General features: G+C 50.6%; 3 protein-coding genes across 7 annotated transcripts; all 3 read left to right on the top strand.

Moving 5' to 3' along the window:
- The first annotated feature begins 7,375 nt into the window (after nt 1-7,375).
- Nucleotides 7,376-10,293, top strand: LOC113566517. Of its 4 annotated transcripts, none has more exons than XM_026992538.1 (4): nt 7,376-7,908; nt 7,972-8,388; nt 8,506-8,834; nt 8,962-9,085. In XM_026992538.1, the coding sequence occupies exons 1-4, from the start codon at nt 7,386-7,388 to the stop codon at nt 9,016-9,018; spliced, it is 1,326 nt and encodes a 441-aa protein (XP_026848339.1). In that variant the 5' UTR covers nt 7,376-7,385; the 3' UTR covers nt 9,019-9,085. The 4 variants fall into 4 exon arrangements, with proteins under 4 accessions (XP_026848339.1, XP_026848341.1, XP_026848340.1 ...); XM_026992540.1 differs by having other exon boundaries at nt 8,556-8,834; nt 8,962-8,987; XM_026992539.1 differs by having other exon boundaries at nt 8,535-8,834; nt 8,962-8,987.
- A 2,637-nt stretch (nt 10,294-12,930) lies between these two features.
- LOC113566513 lies at nt 12,931-14,366 on the top strand (the record flags this gene model as incomplete). The annotated part of the gene is made up of 3 exons (XM_026992518.1): nt 12,931-13,465; nt 13,529-13,975; nt 14,143-14,366. Coding segments are annotated over exons 1-3 (1,194 nt in total), but the record flags the coding sequence as incomplete, so codon positions are not given.
- On the top strand, nt 14,342-15,972 carry LOC6603975. 2 transcript variants are annotated; one of them, XM_026992552.1, is made up of 2 exons: nt 14,342-14,481; nt 14,609-15,972. In XM_026992552.1, the coding sequence occupies exons 1-2, from the start codon at nt 14,441-14,443 to the stop codon at nt 15,633-15,635; spliced, it is 1,068 nt and encodes a 355-aa protein (XP_026848353.1). In that variant the 5' UTR covers nt 14,342-14,440; the 3' UTR covers nt 15,636-15,972. The 2 variants fall into 2 exon arrangements, with proteins under 2 accessions (XP_026848353.1, XP_026848352.1); XM_026992551.1 differs by having other exon boundaries at nt 14,606-15,972.
- Nucleotides 15,973-17,709: the final 1,737 nt, after the last annotated feature.

Here is a 17,709-nt window from a genome sequence, read left to right as displayed (position 1 = left end):
CCGATACATGACCGATCAGGAACCTAGCTCAAGCATCATCCCACACTCAATGGCATGTGCTCGAAGATCGCAATTGGCGTCTCGAAAACCTAACGAGTGTGTGTGTCTCTCTATTTTTTTTCTTGTTATTGTTTTTTTTTTACTATTATATTATAAATATTGTGGATAATGGCGTTTCAGCGATTCTAGTCAGACAATGGGGGCTAAATGGCTATATATACAAACATATATATATATATATAATAAAAATAATAATAATAATAAATAAATGGTATGGTATAGCGAGTAAATACATATGTTATAATTTCATGTAAATTAATAAATTTATATAAGCCGCAGAATGCGATAAGGCAAAAGAACAAAAAGCCCGAAAAAAACATAAACCAACAAAATATTAAAAAAAACTGAAACGATATACAAAACACATACCAAAAAAAACAAGAAAAAAACCCAAAAACAATGATAATAATATTAATGCAAGAATTGTATATCCACAAAAACAGACAGACACACCCACACAAACGAGAGACATTCTGTGTATTCTAGTGAGTGCGGTCGTGTTTTAAATCGTTCCGTATAATTCAGTGGAAAACGTCGGAAGTTAGCCTGGAAAAGAGGCAAAGAGTAGTTAGCGCGAGCCATAGTAGTGCTGCGTTACTTACCTGCGCGGAACGCAAGTCCGCAAGCAGAGAAGCGGCCACCTGGCCAATAGTACTGGCCGAAATCCCAGTGGGACGCCGTCGAGCCATAGGCCGAAGGGGGGGGAAGGAGGAGCAGGTAAGTGCCTGTTTTCCTATTCTTCTTCGCTGTGATTCTTGGCGCCACTTGTTGGTTGCTGCCTTCTTTTTGTTTTTGGGCAAAATTGGCCAAGCACACCGCAAGTGGTGTTGGAAAACGACGGAAGAACAGCTGACTGGAGGCTAAGTGCTGGAAAACGACAGCGTCTGGCCAATAGAGGGCGCGGCCGCAGCAACCGGAGTTGCCAGATCAACGGCCAGATCGGAGATGAGCGATCAGCGGGAACAAGCTGCGGCTTGCAGCACTCCGCTGACAAGCTCATTCGCCTGGGATGAGGAGAATCCCTTTCGCCGGAGAAATGCTCTGGCGCGATCGCCAAACCAGCCGGCGGAAGCAGTGGAGGAGCGCGCAAGATCCTCTCCTCCAACGCTGCAGCGCCCCCAAGAGGAGCAAGCAGACCCGAAGGAGAGGGCCATGGCGCATTTGGCGAGCTTGGGCCAAAAGGCCAGAGAGTTGAGGAAGCTGATGGTGCTCCCAAAGAGGTCCATCACGAACCCAATGAGGGATCTGGTGGATGAGATCGAATATCTGCAGCGAGAGTTGGAATCGTGCTGGCAGGCGATCTCTGCGGAGCAGGCTGTAGCCAAGGTTGCACAGCCGGCAGTGACGGAGAGGGCGGGAAAGAGGGCACGGCCAGAGCCCAGGAACACCACCCACGAGTCCCCGTCCCCGTCCCCAAGACCGAAGAAGCCAAAACATGGACCCAAGAAGTCAAAAAAAAATGGAGAAGAAGCCGCAGGAAGGCCAAATGAGGGACGCCGTAGCTCGCAAGGGACCGGAGGACGCCCCAAAGGAGCGAGACGTAGGGTGGGTGAAGGTCGTAGCCAGGCAAAGGCCAAAGCCAAAGCAGCAGCAACGACCAAGACCGCCACGCAGCGATGCAATAGTCATCGCCGCCACCGGCACTGTCTCATATGCAGACATCCTAAGGAAGGTCAAGACAGAGCCAAGTCTTAAAAAGCTAGGGCAATCGGTGCAAGGGGTGCGACGCACAGCAAAAGGAGAGCTGTTGCTGATGCTGGAAAAACCGGCGGACCCGAGAACCCAAGAGATGCAGGCAGCAGTCAAGGAAGCGCTAGGAAGCACGGTTGAAGTAAGGAGTCTTACCGAAACTGTCATCTTGGAGGTAAGGGACATAGACGAAGTGTCCACCCAAGAGGAAGTCCTAGCGGAACTCAAAGCGCAGGCAGGGGTGGAAATATGCGAGGCCGCAGCCATCTCCATCAGACCAGCCTATAGGAGCACGCAGACCCTGACCCTGAAAGTTCCACCGGCTATAGCAAAGCCCCTCCTGGAGAAAGGAAGAATTCGCCTGGGGTGGGGGTATTGCAGAATACGACCCAAGTCAACTCCCCGAAGATGCTACAAGTGCATGGAGTTTGGCCACATCGCGCCTAATTGTAAGAGCAGCCAAGATTTCACGAAGTGCTGCTACAATTGCGCAGGAGCCGACCACCAGGCCAAAGATTGCAAAGACGAACCAAGTTGCATTCTTTGCAAGCGCCACCGGGTGAAGGACCCGAAGCACCAAACGACGAGTTCGAGGTGCCCGCAGTACCAAAAGGCGATGCAGCAAATGAAGGATAGATGAAAATCATCCAACTAAACCTCAACCACTGCGAGATGGCACAGCAGCTGCTGGACCAGACAATAAGGGAGCACCGTATAGATGTAGCAGTCATAAGCGAGCAATACCGGAATCGCAACTCGGGAGAGTGGATTGCTGACTCGAACAAGAAGGCAGCGATATGGAGCTGTGCGAGTCCCACACAGCAATTACTGCAAACATACGTCGGAGACGGATTCGCCAGAGCCCGGATAAATGGAGTGCACATATATAGCTGCTACCTGCCCCCGAGCCTCAGCCTACAGCAGGCGACGCAGGCACTGGAAAGGATTGCTGAAGACGCGCGGGAGAAACACCCTACGCTCATAGCCGGCGATTTCAACGCTTGGGCGACGGAGTGGGGATGCCCGAGAACGAACCCAAGGGGACAGGCACTCCTAGAATGCTTTGCGACGTTGGATGCCGTACTGCTGAACACAGGCACACAGCAGACGTTCGGCAGAGCTGGAACGGGGTCTATAATAGACCTTACGTTCGTGAGCAGCAGCCTCAGCCGCAGGACAACGTGGGAAGTTAGTGGCTTATACACCGGGAGTGACCACCAAGCCCTCATATGTGAAATCCAGGAAGCGGGCGCACCTAACCCGTTCATTGGCAAGCGGATCGGTTATAAGACCGAAACGCTAGAGCCGGATATGGTCCGGGCCATGTTTGAGGACTACGAGACCAACGGTACGGCTGAAGAGAGAGCAAGCCAACTGGCTATACATACGCTGGAAGCATGTGATGCCTCCATGCTAAGGAAAGGAAGAAGCCTGAACAACCGCAGGCCAGCTTATTGGTGGAACGCTGCAATAGGTAGCGCCAGGCAGGAGTGCCAGCGGAAAAGACGACTGTACCAGCGTTCGAGAGGTTCCCCGGAATTCGAGAGGCTCCAAGGAGAATATAAGGAAAGCAGACGCTGCTTGAAGAGGCAGATCAAAGATGCCAAGCGCAAATGCTTCGAAAAGCTCTGCGATGACGCAGATGCGAACCCTTGGGGCTACGCATACAGGCTGGTAATGAAGAGACTGCGAGTGTTCAGTCCCCCGCCGCCAATGTGTGCAGATCTGCTGGTTAACATAGTAGAAACCCTATTCCCAGAGAAAGTGGCAGGCCAGAGGGTGATGGATAGAATACCGCCACCTGAAATAGAAGCCACCACGGGAGCAGAAGTCCTCGAAGCTCTACAACGGATAAAGAACGGCAAAGCACCAGGACCTGATGGGGTCCCGAATGCCGTTCTCCGCACGGCTATTGAGACCAATCCACAAATGTACGTGGATTTATTCAATGCGTGCATGTCCGAAGGGACCTTCCCCAGACCATGGAAGCGACAGCGGCTAGTCCTCTTACCCAAGGGGAACAAGCCGACCGAGGAGCCATCATCCTATAGACCACTCTGCATGCTCGACACAGTGGGTAAGATCCTCGAGCGCATAATCCACACCAGGCTGGAGAAGGCAGTAACGCGTCAGCTCTCACCGAGACAGCACGGGTTTCGCAAAGGCAGGTCCACGGTGGACGCAATCGGCGAGGTATGTGAGATAGCAAAGCGAGCTATCGATGGCACCCGGTGGATGTACGGGACCAAAGAGTATTGCATAGTGGCAACACTCGATGTCCAAAATGCATTCAACTCTGCCAATTGGGATCACATACTAGAAGAACTGAGAAACTTTCAAGTACCGCCGTATCTGCAGAATATCATCGCGGACTACCTAAGAGACCGATTGCTCATATATGAGACGGATAAGGGGACACGTGAGCACCAAATCACTGGAGGAGTTCCCCAAGGATCGGTCCTCGGCCCGCTGCTGTGGAACATCATGTATGATGGAATCCTCAAGATGGATATGCCAATGGGCGCAACGGTGATAGGCTTTGCCGACGACATAGCAATAGTCGTAGTGGCAAAACAGAAAGAAGCGGCGGAAGAAATCTGCAACGACGCGGTAGAGAGAGCCAGAACATGGCTATCAGGGAGGGATCTCGCATTAGCCACCCACAAAACGGAGGCGGTGCTCATAAGCAGCAGGAAAGTAGTGGAGACGGCCACGATTCGAGTAGGAGACTGCACTATTAGCTCCAGTCCAAGCCTGAAGTACCTGGGGGTCATGATTGACCACAGACTCAGCTTCAAGCATCACATGGCGTATGCAAGCAGCAAAGCAGGAAAGACGGCAGTGGCCCTATCCCGCATCATGGCCAACACCGGAGGCCCGAAACAGCCAAGGCGAAAGCTACTAGCGAGCGTAGTTGGCTCAACGCTAATGTACGCGGCACCAATATGGGTTGATGCAATGAAGCATAAAACATATGCCCGAGAATGCAACGCAGTCCAGAGGCTGTGTGCCCTGAGGGTGTGTTGCGCATTCAGAACGGTATCCCAAGACGCCGCACTTGTGGTAGCAGGAATGATTCCCATCCATCTGCTGGCAAGAGAAGCCGCAGGAATCAGGGCACAGCGAACCCTGGGGACTACGGACCAGGACACCAGAGGTGCCTTAAGGCAGCGCACAATCCTGCAATGGCAAGATTCGTGGGATAACAGCAGCAAAGGGCGATGGACCCATAGGCTAATCCCAGACCTGAAGAGTTGGCTGAACCGTAGCCATGGACAAGTGGAGTATCACCTGACACAACTGCTGACAGGACACGGTTGCTTTAAAGCCTACCTGCATAGGTTTAAGCACGAGGACGACCCCTTCTGCGTGGTCTGCGCAGGGGTCATCGAAGACGCAGAGCACTGCTTCTTCGAATGTCCAAGATTTCGGCAAGAACGAGAGGATCTAAGCAACAAGCTTGGAAGAATGCCAGCGGTGACAAACCTGGCAGAATGCCTGCTGGAGTCGGAAGGAAACTGGGCCGCGATTAGATTCATGGCCGTAACTATGGCTACCAAACTGCGTCGCGAAGAAAGAGCACGCAATGCTAGGAGATAAAGGATAAAGGAGATTGTTAAGAGAAGAGCCCTACGGGCATCTCCCCCCGGCGAAGTAATATCTCGCGACAGTACCGCCGGGATCCGGGATAGGTGTGGTTGGTTTTAGAGCGGTTAGAGTCCCTCACTTCGGCTTCGGCTGAGTCGGCATGAAGCTTTCCTGTAGTCACACAACAACAAAAAAAAAAAAAAAAAAAAAAAAAAAAAAAAAAAAAAACACCCACACAAACACACACACACTGAAAACGCTGATCGAAATGATATATATATATATATACACACAGACATATATATACATATGGCGTAATCAAATTATCGATTATTAATAATAAAAAAAAACAACAAAAAACGTACATTGAAAGGCATTTCAATCGATAAGAATTTTATTCTGACAGAAGGCAGTTTTTCTAGACACCTTTTTGGCATCGTAGCAGACACATACAAATATACAAAGTGCGCATATTATTTCAAAACCAAATTTTCGGTTCCCAAAAATGAGTAAGGATTACGAGTACAATCGAAAGCAGAAAGTTTGGGATCCCAACGAAAGACACACACGCGAGGACACACTAACGGAGGGCGTTGTGGGCCTAGTGGGCATTGTGGGCGTGACGGCGATTGTGACTGGTTTGGCATCTAAAAAGGTACGTTCCAATATCGCAAAGATTTTTGGTCGGCCACCAGCCGCACCCAAGCCAGGACCTCGTGCCCCGCGGCCACTGCTGCGAACCCTGAATCCATTGTGCACCTCTCCATATGACAAAAAGTCCAGCACAGCGTCTGGTAACGAGCCCATACAACCATTGAAATTGACTGCAAGCACATTCGATCGACAAGCTCCTGCGGCCGAGGCCGAGGAACAGTTGACTGAAGAAGAAGCAGAAGCAGAAGCAGAAGCTACAAAAGCAGCGAATTCGCTACTGGCCCGCTACCTGAACGCATCAGTTGACCAGTATCCAAAGCATCCAATTGATTGGTCGGAAGGTTGTGCTAAAGCTAAGCTAACCACCGCCCTACGGTTCCGGAGTATTGTGGCACCAGAAGAGCAGCCCCTAGCACCCGTAACCGACAGCAGTACCCCGTCAAGTCCGTGTGGCAGCGCCCAACTAGCGTCATTGAAATTAGCTGCAAGCCATTTTGATCAACAAGAACAGAACATAACTGAAGAAGAAGCGGTGGTTGCAAAAGCATCGGATTCGCTACTGAACCGCTACCTGAACGCATCAGTTGGCCAGTATCCAAAGCATCCAATTGATTGGTCGGAAGGTTGTGCTAAAGCTAAGCTAACCACCGCATTACGGCTCGGGAGTATTGAAGCAGAGCAAGCCCCACTGCCAGTGCCCGAAAGTAGTATCCCCTTGCCCACGACACAAGTTGTAAATTTGTTTAAAAACTCGAACTTAGTAGCAGCTGAAATAAGTCGATTGGAAACTTCTAAGAATTTGGAACAATTTGCTGAGACACAGCGACCAACAGTGACGCCTGAAACGTTGGAGTTAACAGTGCCTGGAACAGTGGAAGTAACAGAAATAGAAACAGCTAACACAGCAGTCACCACTGGAAACGCGGACATAGCAGCTACCTGTGTAAAAGCCGACATAACAGATCCCACTGTAAACGAAGATATAACAGCCTCCGCTGTAAAAACGGGCATAACAGTCCCCACTGCAAACGCCGCCATAACAGCGTCCGCTGTAAAAGCAGATATAACAACGGCCGCTGTAAAAGCAGATATAAAAGCAGCAGATACCTCTGAAGAAGCAGACATAACAAATACCGCTGAAAAAGCGAACAAAACAACTATCGCTGGAAAAGAAGACACAACAGAAAGCTCGAAGTTATCAGAGCGCGTTCAATAACAGACAAAGAGAATAAGCAACAGACCCACACAACACCAACACCAACAGCAACAGCCACAGACCGGACACGAACGATAACGATCGGAAGAGCAGCCGATCGTTTGATGATGACGAATTTCAGTAAACAGCAATAAAGAGAGAAGAAAGCAACATCCAGCAGCAGACTAAGAGCACTGTCATGTCAGAAAAGAAGAGCACAAGACCCGAAGAGAAACCACAGCCCGAAACATTTTACGCGGGCAGGGGGTCAAGGCAAATCGGTAAGAGAGAAGATCCAACGGAGCCACCAACACCGCTCCTACCCCCGACACCCGAAGAGAAATTCCTGAAGAGACAAGCACCGCGAGAGCCAAAGCCTGCCCCCAAGAACGATGATGAGCAACCAGCGTCAACGCTGACACGGCCGCGAGTCGGCTCCAGCCGAGTGGGCAGCTCCGTGCTGATAGGGGCCCCCGATGAACTGCTCGAGGCATACGAGCAGGCGGTGCTGGAGGCCGAGGCCGAGGAGGAGAGCCAGCAGAGCGAGAACGAGCGTCGGAAGCTCAGTCCACTCTCGACGCTCGAAGCCGTGCGTGACGGCCTCCTATTCATATTCGGCAAATTCCTAAGACTCGTACGGCGCCTCGACATGCATGGAGGCGGAACCGGGAACAACATCAACTTTGTGGAGGGGCTCATCGACTTCCTGGCGGGCTCTTTGGGTGCGTATACACACAGCTCTGCCGACACCATGGGACCAATATCAACTCCCCTTGATCTCTTAGGCGGGGCCGCACAGGTGTACGTCTCGCAGCCGCTGGACACTGTCAAGGTGAAGCTGCAGACCTTCCCGGAGGCCTACAAAGGAATGTTCGACTGTTTCGTGAGCACGTATCGAAAGGATGGTATATTCCGGGGCCTCTATGCGGGCTCCCTGCCCGCCGTGGTGGCCAATGTGGCCGAGAATTCGGTTCTCTTTGCCGCCTACGGAGGATGCCAGAAGTTTGTCGCTTTCATGGTCAATAAGGAGACAACCAGCCAGCTGACGACCACCCAAAATGCCTGTGCCGGCTCCCTGGCCGCCTGCTTCTCTACGCTCACCCTCCAGGCCCTGCGCGAAATGAAGCACTATATTGAGCCCAGTCATCCGCAGGATATGCGTACGCCCTGGTCCCTCACGCGGTACATCTGGCGCACGGAAGGTGAGTGCTGGGGCCAGCCCCCACGTATAGCCAAACGTCTTTTTGCTGTTGCTGTTGTCCCGCGGCGACACTCGAGTTCAGTTCCCCCGATTAGATTATCTTAGCGTGGCTTTTCAGCAATCAAGCAATTCCTCTCCATAATTCAGAATTCACTTCCGATGTTCCTGGGAGCCTGCAACATCTCGCCCAGCGCCTCGACGCCAACCAATCCGCAGAGCAACCAGAACCAGAACGATGTGGACGTGGATGCGGGCAGCACACCCCAACCGCAGCATCCCGACTCCGATGGCTTCTCTTCGTCGCACCATCGCACGCCGCCCTCGCCGCCGCCCAACTCTCCGGGCGGTGCAGGAGCAGGACCAGCACGAGCAACGCCAGCGGCACAACCTCTCGCGTCACAATCAAATGTCCAGCGACGAGGAGAACAGCATCATGCCGCAGAACAGGTACAGAACATTTTTGTATGTCAGCATTTATCGCTTCACCAACTCTTATTTTTCATTGCATTTTTCCCTCGTTACTCGCTACTTTTACCGCCAATGGAACGTTCATTCTGTTTGTTATTTCGAGCAGCGCGGTCGTAGATCGATCTCATGTACTCCAAGTACGAGAGCATGGCGAGCAACCTGAAGTACAACAGCCAGGAGCTCGACTCGCCGGCGGAGTATCGCCAGAGCAGCAACAGCAATGCGGCGAGTGCGGCGGCGGCTGCTGCCGTGGCGGCGAGTGCGGCCAACGATCTGTCCGATCTGCAGGGCCTGGACATGAGCTCGAGATCGAATGCGTCGAGCAACTATCACCACAACATCCAGCTGCCAAGCAGTCGCTACCATCACATCTACGACATTCTGTCGGACAGGGAGCAGAGCCAGCAGGCGCAGGCCCAGGCCCAGGCGCAGGCACAGCAGGCAACGGGTGCATCGGTGGTGCACCAGCAGGAGCACGGACACGGCAGCCAGCTGGCCATGCAGCAACACCAGTCGGCGGCGGCCATGCACAACATGCTGAGCGAGCAGCTGGGCGAGCAGGAGCACGACCAGACCACCTCCGTGGACCTGAGCCGCACGGCCAACTATGTGGTGTCGTCGCCGCCACAGCTGCCCTACAACCATCCGCATTACGACATGCTGCGAATGGCCTCGCTGGACCTCACACCGAACACGGCCAACATGGCCGTGGGCAACAATCGGTCGTTCCTCTCCTCGCAGATGCAGCACCAGAGCCGCGACAGTCTCGAGCATCACCGCCTGCTCTCTACGGTGGAGCAGCACCGAATTCTGGCCGCCTCAAATGCCGCCGACCAGCACCGCCTGCTGGTCGACCCCACCGCCCATCTGCTGATGGAACAGAACAATCGCCTGCTGGGCACAGCAGACCAGTCCCGCCTCCTGGGCGAGTCGGCGGCGGCAGTGGCCCAGAATCGGCACATGGCCCGCAGCTTTGGGGCCTACCACCAGGTGGCATCGAGCAACTACCATCCGGGCGTACGACCGCCGCCTGTGCTGCCGTCGGCCAATCATCATGCCTCGAATCCGTCTAACTATCACCCGTTCCCCGCCTACTACTAGAGGCGTGAGGGAGGGGACGGGTAGACTATGACTATATCCTGGGGCCGTGACAAGAGTGCAATACCTAGAAGGGATCTGTAGGAGCGGAAGCGGAAGCGGGAGTGGGAGTGGGAGCTCCATTTCACGTAGTTCAATTTGAAGCGCAACAATAACTTTAGTTCCTCCATATATTCCATATTCTCCTCCGAAGATCTCCATGCCCATCATCCGTTCGAGCTCCGATTTCAAAGCGTGCCAATCTTTTTAAGTGTTTAGATCTGTTTAGAATTGTGTGTTTCCCAAATCTGATTTTAACACACACACAAAACACACACACAAATATGTATAGTTGTATAGGAAGCATAAAATAAATATTATAAATATAGTAATAGTAATAGTAAATATAGTAATAATAATGATATTGAATAATATTTTTACACCATGAGAAACGAGTAAAGTAAAGCGTATTAACGAGTACAAAGTGTGGGCAGAGTTTCTCCTCTCTAGATTCGGCAAGAGGACCTTTATTACCCTCATTATCCCCTGCAAACTCAGCGAATGAATATATATATATATATGGATAGTGTATAGACATACCGATACATGACCGATCAGGAACCTAGCTCAAGCATCATCCCATACTCAATGGCATGTGCTCGAAGATCGCAATTGGCGTCTCGAAAACCTAACGAGTGTGTGTGTCTCTCTATTTTTTTTCTTGTTATTGTTTTTTTTTTACTATTATATTATAAATATTGTGGATAATGGCGTTTCAGCGATTCTAGTCAGACAATGGGGGCTAAATGGCTATATATACAAGCATATATATATATATATAATAAAAATAATAATAATAATAAATAAATGGTATGGTATAGCGAGTAAATACATATGTTATAATTTCATGTAAATTATTAAATTTATATAAGCCGCAGAATGCGATAAGGCAAAAGAACAAAAAGCCCGAAAAAAACATAAACCAACAAAATATTAAAAAAAACTGAAACGATATACAAAACACATACCAAAAAAAACAAGAAAAAAACCCAAAAACAATGATAATAATATTAATGCAAGAATTGTATATCCACAAAAACAGACAGACACACCCACACAAACACACACACACTGAAAACGCTGATCGAAATGATATATATATATATATACACACAGACATATATATACATATGGCGTAATCAAATTATCGATTATTAATAATAAAAAAAAACAACAAAAAACGTACATTGAAAGGCATTTCAATCGATAAGAATTTTATTCTGACAGAAGGCAGTTTTTCTAGACACCTTTTTGGCATCGTAGCAGACACATACAAATATACAAAGTGCGCATATTATTTCAAAACCAAATTTTCGGTTCCCAAAAATGAGTAAGGATTACGAGTACGAGTACAATCGAAAGCAGAAAGTTTGGGATCCCAACGAAAGACACACACGCGAAGACACACTAACGGAGGGCGTTGTGGGCCTAGTGGGCATTGTGGGCGTGACGGCGATTGTGACTGGTTTGGCATCTAAAAAGGTACGTTCCAATATCGCAAAGATTTTTGGTCGGCCACCAGCCGCACCCAAGCCAGGACCTCGTGCCCCGCGGCCACTGCTGCGAACCCTGAATCCATTGTGCACCTCTCCATATGACAAAAAGTCCAGCACAGCGTCTGGTAACGAGCCCATACAACCATTGAAATTGACTGCAAGCACATTCGATCGACAAGCTCCTGCGGCCGAGGCCGAGGAACAGTTGACTGAAGAAGAAGCAGAAGCAGAAGCAGAAGCTACAAAAGCAGCGAATTCGCTACTGGCCCGCTACCTGAACGCATCAGTTGACCAGTATCCAAAGCATCCAATTGATTGGTCGGAAGGTTGTGCTAAAGCTAAGCTAACCACCGCCCTACGGTTCCGGAGTATTGTGGCACCAGAAGAGCAGCCCCTAGCACCCGTAACCGACAGCAGTACCCCGTCAAGTCCGTGTGGCAGCGCCCAACTAGCGTCATTGAAATTAGCTGCAAGCCATTTTGATCAACAAGAACAGAACATAACTGAAGAAGAAGCGGTGGTTGCAAAAGCATCGGATTCGCTACTGAACCGCTACCTGAACGCATCAGTTGGCCAGTATCCAAAGCATCCAATTGATTGGTCGGAAGGTTGTGCTAAAGCTAAGCTAACCACCGCATTACGGCTCGGGAGTATTGAAGCAGAGCAAGCCCCACTGCCAGTGCCCGAAAGTAGTATCCCCTTGCCCACGACACAAGTTGTAAATTTGTTTAAAAACTCGAACTTAGTAGCAGCTGAAATAAGTCGATTGGAAACTTCTAAGAATTTGGAACAATTTGCTGAGACACAGCGACCAACAGTGACGCCTGAAACGTTGGAGTTAACAGTGCCTGGAACAGTGGAAGTAACAGAAATAGAAACAGCTAACACAGCAGTCACCACTGGAAACGCGGACATAGCAGCTACCTGTGTAAAAGCCGACATAACAGATCCCACTGTAAACGAAGATATAACAGCCTCCGCTGTAAAAACGGGCATAACAGTCCCCACTGCAAACGCCGCCATAACAGCGTCCGCTGTAAAAGCAGATATAACAACGGCCGCTGTAAAAGCAGATATAGCAACACCCGCTGCAAAGGCAGATTTAACAGCCCCCGCTGTAAAAGCAGATATAACAGCTACCGGCGGAAACGCGAAAATAACAGCTACCTCTGAAGAAGCAGACATAACAAATACCGCTGAAAAAGCGAACAAAACAACTATCGCTGGAAAAGAAGACACAACAGAAAGCTCGAAGTTATCAGAGCGCGTTCAATAACAGACAAAGAGAATAAGCAACAGACCCACACAACACCAACACCAACACCAACAGCCACAGACCGGACACGAACGACAACGATCGGAAGAGCAGCCGATCGTTTGATGATGACGAATTTCAGTAAACAGCAATAAAGAGAGAAGAAAGCAACATCCAGCAGCAGACTAAGAGCACTGTCATGTCAGACAAGAAGAGCACAAGACCCGAAGAGAAACCACAGCCCGAAACATTTTACGCGGGCAGGGGGTCAAGGCAAATCGGTAAGAGAGAAGATCCAACGGAGCCACCAACACCGCTCCTACCCCCGACACCCGAAGAGAAATTCCTGAAGAGACAAGCACCGCGAGAGCCAAAGCCTGCCCCCAAGAACGATGATGAGCAACCAGCGTCAACGCTGACACGGCCGCGAGTCGGCTCCAGCCGAGTGGGCAGCTCCGTGCTGATAGGGGCCCCCGATGAACTGCTCGAGGCATACGAGCAGGCGGTGCTGGAGGCCGAGGCCGAGGAGGAGAGCCAGCAGAGCGAGAACGAGCGTCGGAAGCTCAGTCCACTCTCGACGCTCGAAGCCGTGCGTGACGGCCTCCTATTCATATTCGGCAAATTCCTAAGACTCGTACGGCGCCTCGACATGCATGGAGGCGGAACCGGGAACAACATCAACTTTGTGGAGGGGCTCATCGACTTCCTGGCGGGCTCTTTGGGTGCGTATACACACAGCTCTGCCGACACCATGGGACCAATATCAACTCCCCTTGATCTCTTAGGCGGGGCCGCACAGGTGTACGTCTCGCAGCCGCTGGACACTGTCAAGGTGAAGCTGCAGACCTTCCCGGAGGCCTACAAAGGAATGTTCGACTGTTTCGTGAGCACGTATCGAAAGGATGGTATATTCCGGGGCCTCTATGCGGGCTCCCTGCCCGCCGTGGTGGCCAATGTGGCCGAGAATTCGGTTCTCTTTGCCGCCTACGGAGGATGCCAGAAGTTTGTCGCTTTCATGGTCAATAAGGAGACAACCAGCCAGCTGACGACCACCCAAAATGCCTGTGCCGGCTCCCTGGCCGCCTGCTTCTCCACCCTCACCCTCTGCCCCACGGAGCTGATCAAATGCAAGCTCCAGGCCCTGCGCGAAATGAAGCACTATATTGAGCCCAGTCATCCGCAGGATATGCGTACGCCCTGGTCCCTCACGCGGTACATCTGGCGCACGGAAGGTGAGTGCTGGGGCCAGCCCCCACGTATAGCCAAACGTCTTTTTGCTGTTGCTGTTGTCCCGCGGCGACACTCGAGTTCAGTTCCCCCGATTAGATTATCTTAGCGTGGCTTTTCAGCAATCAAGCAATTCCTCTCCATAATTCAGAATTCACTTCCGATGTTCCAGGGAGCCTGCAACATCTCGCCCAGCGCCTCGACGCCAACCAATCCGCAGAGCAACCAGAACCAGAACGATGTGGACGTGGATGCGGGCAGCACACCCCGACCGCAGCATCCCGACTCCGATGGCTTCTCTTCGTCGCACCATCGCACGCCGCCCTCGCCGCCGCCCTCGCCGCCGCCCTCGCCGCCGCCCTCGCCGCCGCCCTCGCCGCCGCCCTCGCCGCCGCCCATCTCTCCGGGCGGTGCAGGAGCAGGACCAGCACGAGCAACGCCAGCGGCACAACCTCTCGCGTCACAATCAAATGTCCAGCGACGAGGAGAACAGCATCATGCCGCAGAACAGGTACAGAACATTTTTGTATGTCAGCATTTATCGCTCCACCAACTCTTATTTTTCATTGCATTTTTCCCTCGTTACTCGCTACTTTTACCGCTAATGGAACGTTCATTCTGTTTGTTATTTCCAGCAGCGCGGGCCAGGATATGCGCATGAAGTTCCCCCAGTCGCAGATCGATCTCATGTACTCCAAGTACGAGAGCATGGCCAGCAACCTGAAGTACAACAGCCAGGAGCTCGACTCGCCGGCGGAGTATCGCCAGAGCAGCAACAGCAATGCGGCGAGTGCGGCGGCGGCTGCTGCCGTGGCGGCGAGTGCGGCCAACGATCTGTCCGATCTGCAGGGCCTGGACATGAGCTCGAGATCGAATGCGTCGAGCAACTATCACCACAACTTCCAGCTGCCAAGCAGTCGCTACCATCACCACATCTACGACATTCTGTCGGACGGGGAGCAGAGCCAGCAGGCGCAGGCCCAGGCCCAGGCGCAGGCACAGCAGGCAAAGGGTGCATCGGTGGTGCACCAGCAGGAGCACGGACACGGCAGCCAGCTGGCCATGCAGCAACACCAGTCGGCGGCGGCCATGCACAACATGCTGAGCGAGCAGCTGGGCGAGCAGGAGCACGACCAGACCACCTCCGTGGACCTGAGCCGCACGGCCAACTATGTGGTGTCGTCGCCGCCACAGCTGCCCTACAACCATCCGCATCACGACATGCTGCGAATGGCCTCGCTGGACCTCACACCGAACACGGCCAACATGGCCGTGGGCAACAATCGGTCGTTCCTCTCCTCGCAGATGCAGCACCAGAGCCGCGACAGTCTCGAGCATCACCGCCTGCTCTCTACGGTGGAGCAGCACCGAATTCTGGCCGCCTCAAATGCCGCCGACCAGCACCGCCTGCTGGTCGACCCCACCGCCCATCTGCTGATGGAACAGAACAATCGCCTGCTGGGCACAGCAGACCAGTCCCGCCTCCTGGGCGAGTCGGCGGCGGCAGTGGCCCAGAATCGGCACATGGCCCGCAGCTTTGGGGCCTACCACCAGGTGGCATCGAGCAACTACCATCCGGGCGTACGACCGCCGCCTGTGCTGCCGTCGGCCAATCATCATGCCTCGAATCCGTCTAACTATCACCCGTTCCCCGCCTACTACTAGAGGCGTGAGGGAGGGGACGGGTAGACTATGACTATATCCTGGGGCCGTGACAAGAGTGCAATACCTAGAAGGGATCTGTAGGAGCGGAAGCGGAAGCGGGAGTGGGAGTGGGAGCTCCATTTCACGTAGTTCAATTTGAAGCGCAACAATAACTTTAGTTCCTCCATATATTCCATATTCTCCTCCGAAGATCTCCATGCCCATCATCCGTTCGAGCTCCGATTTCAAAGCGTGCCAATCTTTTTAAGTGTTTAGATCTGTTTAGAATTGTGTGTTTCCCAAATCTGATTTTAACACACACACAAAACACACACACAAATATGTATAGTTGTATAGGAAGCATAAAATAAATATTATAAATATAGTAATAGTAATAGTAAATATAGTAATAATAATGATATTGAATAATATTTTTACACCATGAGAAACGAGTAAAGTAAAGCGTATTAACGAGTACAAAGTGTGGGCAGAGTTTCTCCTCTCTAGATTCGGCAAGAGGACCTTTATTACCCTCATTATCCCCTGCAAACTCAGCGAATGAATATATATATATATATGGATAGTGTATAGACATACCGATACATGACCGATCAGGAACCTAGCTCAAGCATCATCCCATACTCAATGGCATGTGCTCGAAGATCGCAATTGGCGTCTCGAAAACCTAACGAGTGTGTGTGTCTCTCTATTTTTTTTTTGTTATTGTTTTTTTTTTACTATTATATTATAAATATTGTGGATAATGGCGTTTCAGCGATTCTAGTCAGACAATGGGGGCTAAATGGCTATATATACAAGCATATATATATATATATAATAAAAATAATAATAATAATAAATAAATGGTATGGTATAGCGAGTAAATACATATGTTATAATTTCATGTAAATTATTAAATTTATATAAGCCGCAGAATGCGATAAGGCAAAAGAACAAAAAGCCCGAAAAAAACATAAACCAACAAAATATTAAAAAAAACTGAAACGATATACAAAACACATACCAAAAAAAACAAGAAAAAAACCCAAAAACAATGATAATAATATTAATGCAAGAATTGTATATCCACAAAAACAGACAGACACACCCACACAAACACACACACACTGAAAACGCTGATCGAAATGATATATATATATATATACACACAGACATATATATACATATGGCGTAATCAAATTATCGATTATTAATAATAAAAAAAAACAACAAAAAACGTACATTGAAAGGCATTTCAATCGATAAGAATTTTATTCTGACAGAAGGCAGTTTTTCTAGACACCTTTTTGGCATCGTAGCAGACACATACAAATATACAAAGTGCGCATATTATTTCAAAACCAAATTTTCGGTTCCCAAAAATGAGTAAGGATTACGAGTACGAGTACAATCGAAAGCAGAAAGTTTGGGATCCCAACGAAAGACACACACGCGAAGACACACTAACGGAGGGCGTTGTGGGCCTAGTGGGCATTGTGGGCGTGACGGCGATTGTGACTGGTTTGGCATCTAAAAAGGTACGTTCCAATATCGCAAAGATTTTTGGTCGGCCACCAGCCGCACCCAAGCCAGGACCTCGTGCCCCGCGGCCACTGCTGCGAACCCTGAATCCATTGTGCACCTCTCCATATGACAAAAAGTCCAGCACAGCGTCTGGTAACGAGCCCATACAACCATTGAAATTGACTGCAAGCACATTCGATCGACAAGCTCCTGCGGCCGAGGCCGAGGAACAGTTGACTGAAGAAGAAGCAGAAGCAGAAGCAGAAGCTACAAAAGCAGCGAATTCGCTACTGGCCCGCTACCTGAACGCATCAGTTGACCAGTATCCAAAGCATCCAATTGATTGGTCGGAAGGTTGTGCTAAAGCTAAGCTAACCACCGCCCTACGGTTCCGGAGTATTGTGGCACCAGAAGAGCAGCCCCTAGCACCCGTAACCGACAGCAGTACCCCGTCAAGTCCGTGTGGCAGCGCCCAACTAGCGTCATTGAAATTAGCTGCAAGCCATTTTGATCAACAAGAACAGAACATAACTGAAGAAGAAGCGGTGGTTGCAAAAGCATCGGATTCGCT

The sequence above is a fragment of the Drosophila persimilis genome, unplaced genomic scaffold (assembly GCF_003286085.1).
Source record: "Drosophila persimilis strain 14011-0111.01,24,50 unplaced genomic scaffold, DperRS2 tig00000735-arrow-arrow-pilon, whole genome shotgun sequence".
Classification (NCBI taxonomy): Eukaryota; Metazoa; Arthropoda; class Insecta; order Diptera; family Drosophilidae; genus Drosophila; species Drosophila persimilis.
Note: the sequence above shows the minus strand (reverse complement) of the source record. Positions and strands in the feature narration are given on the sequence as shown.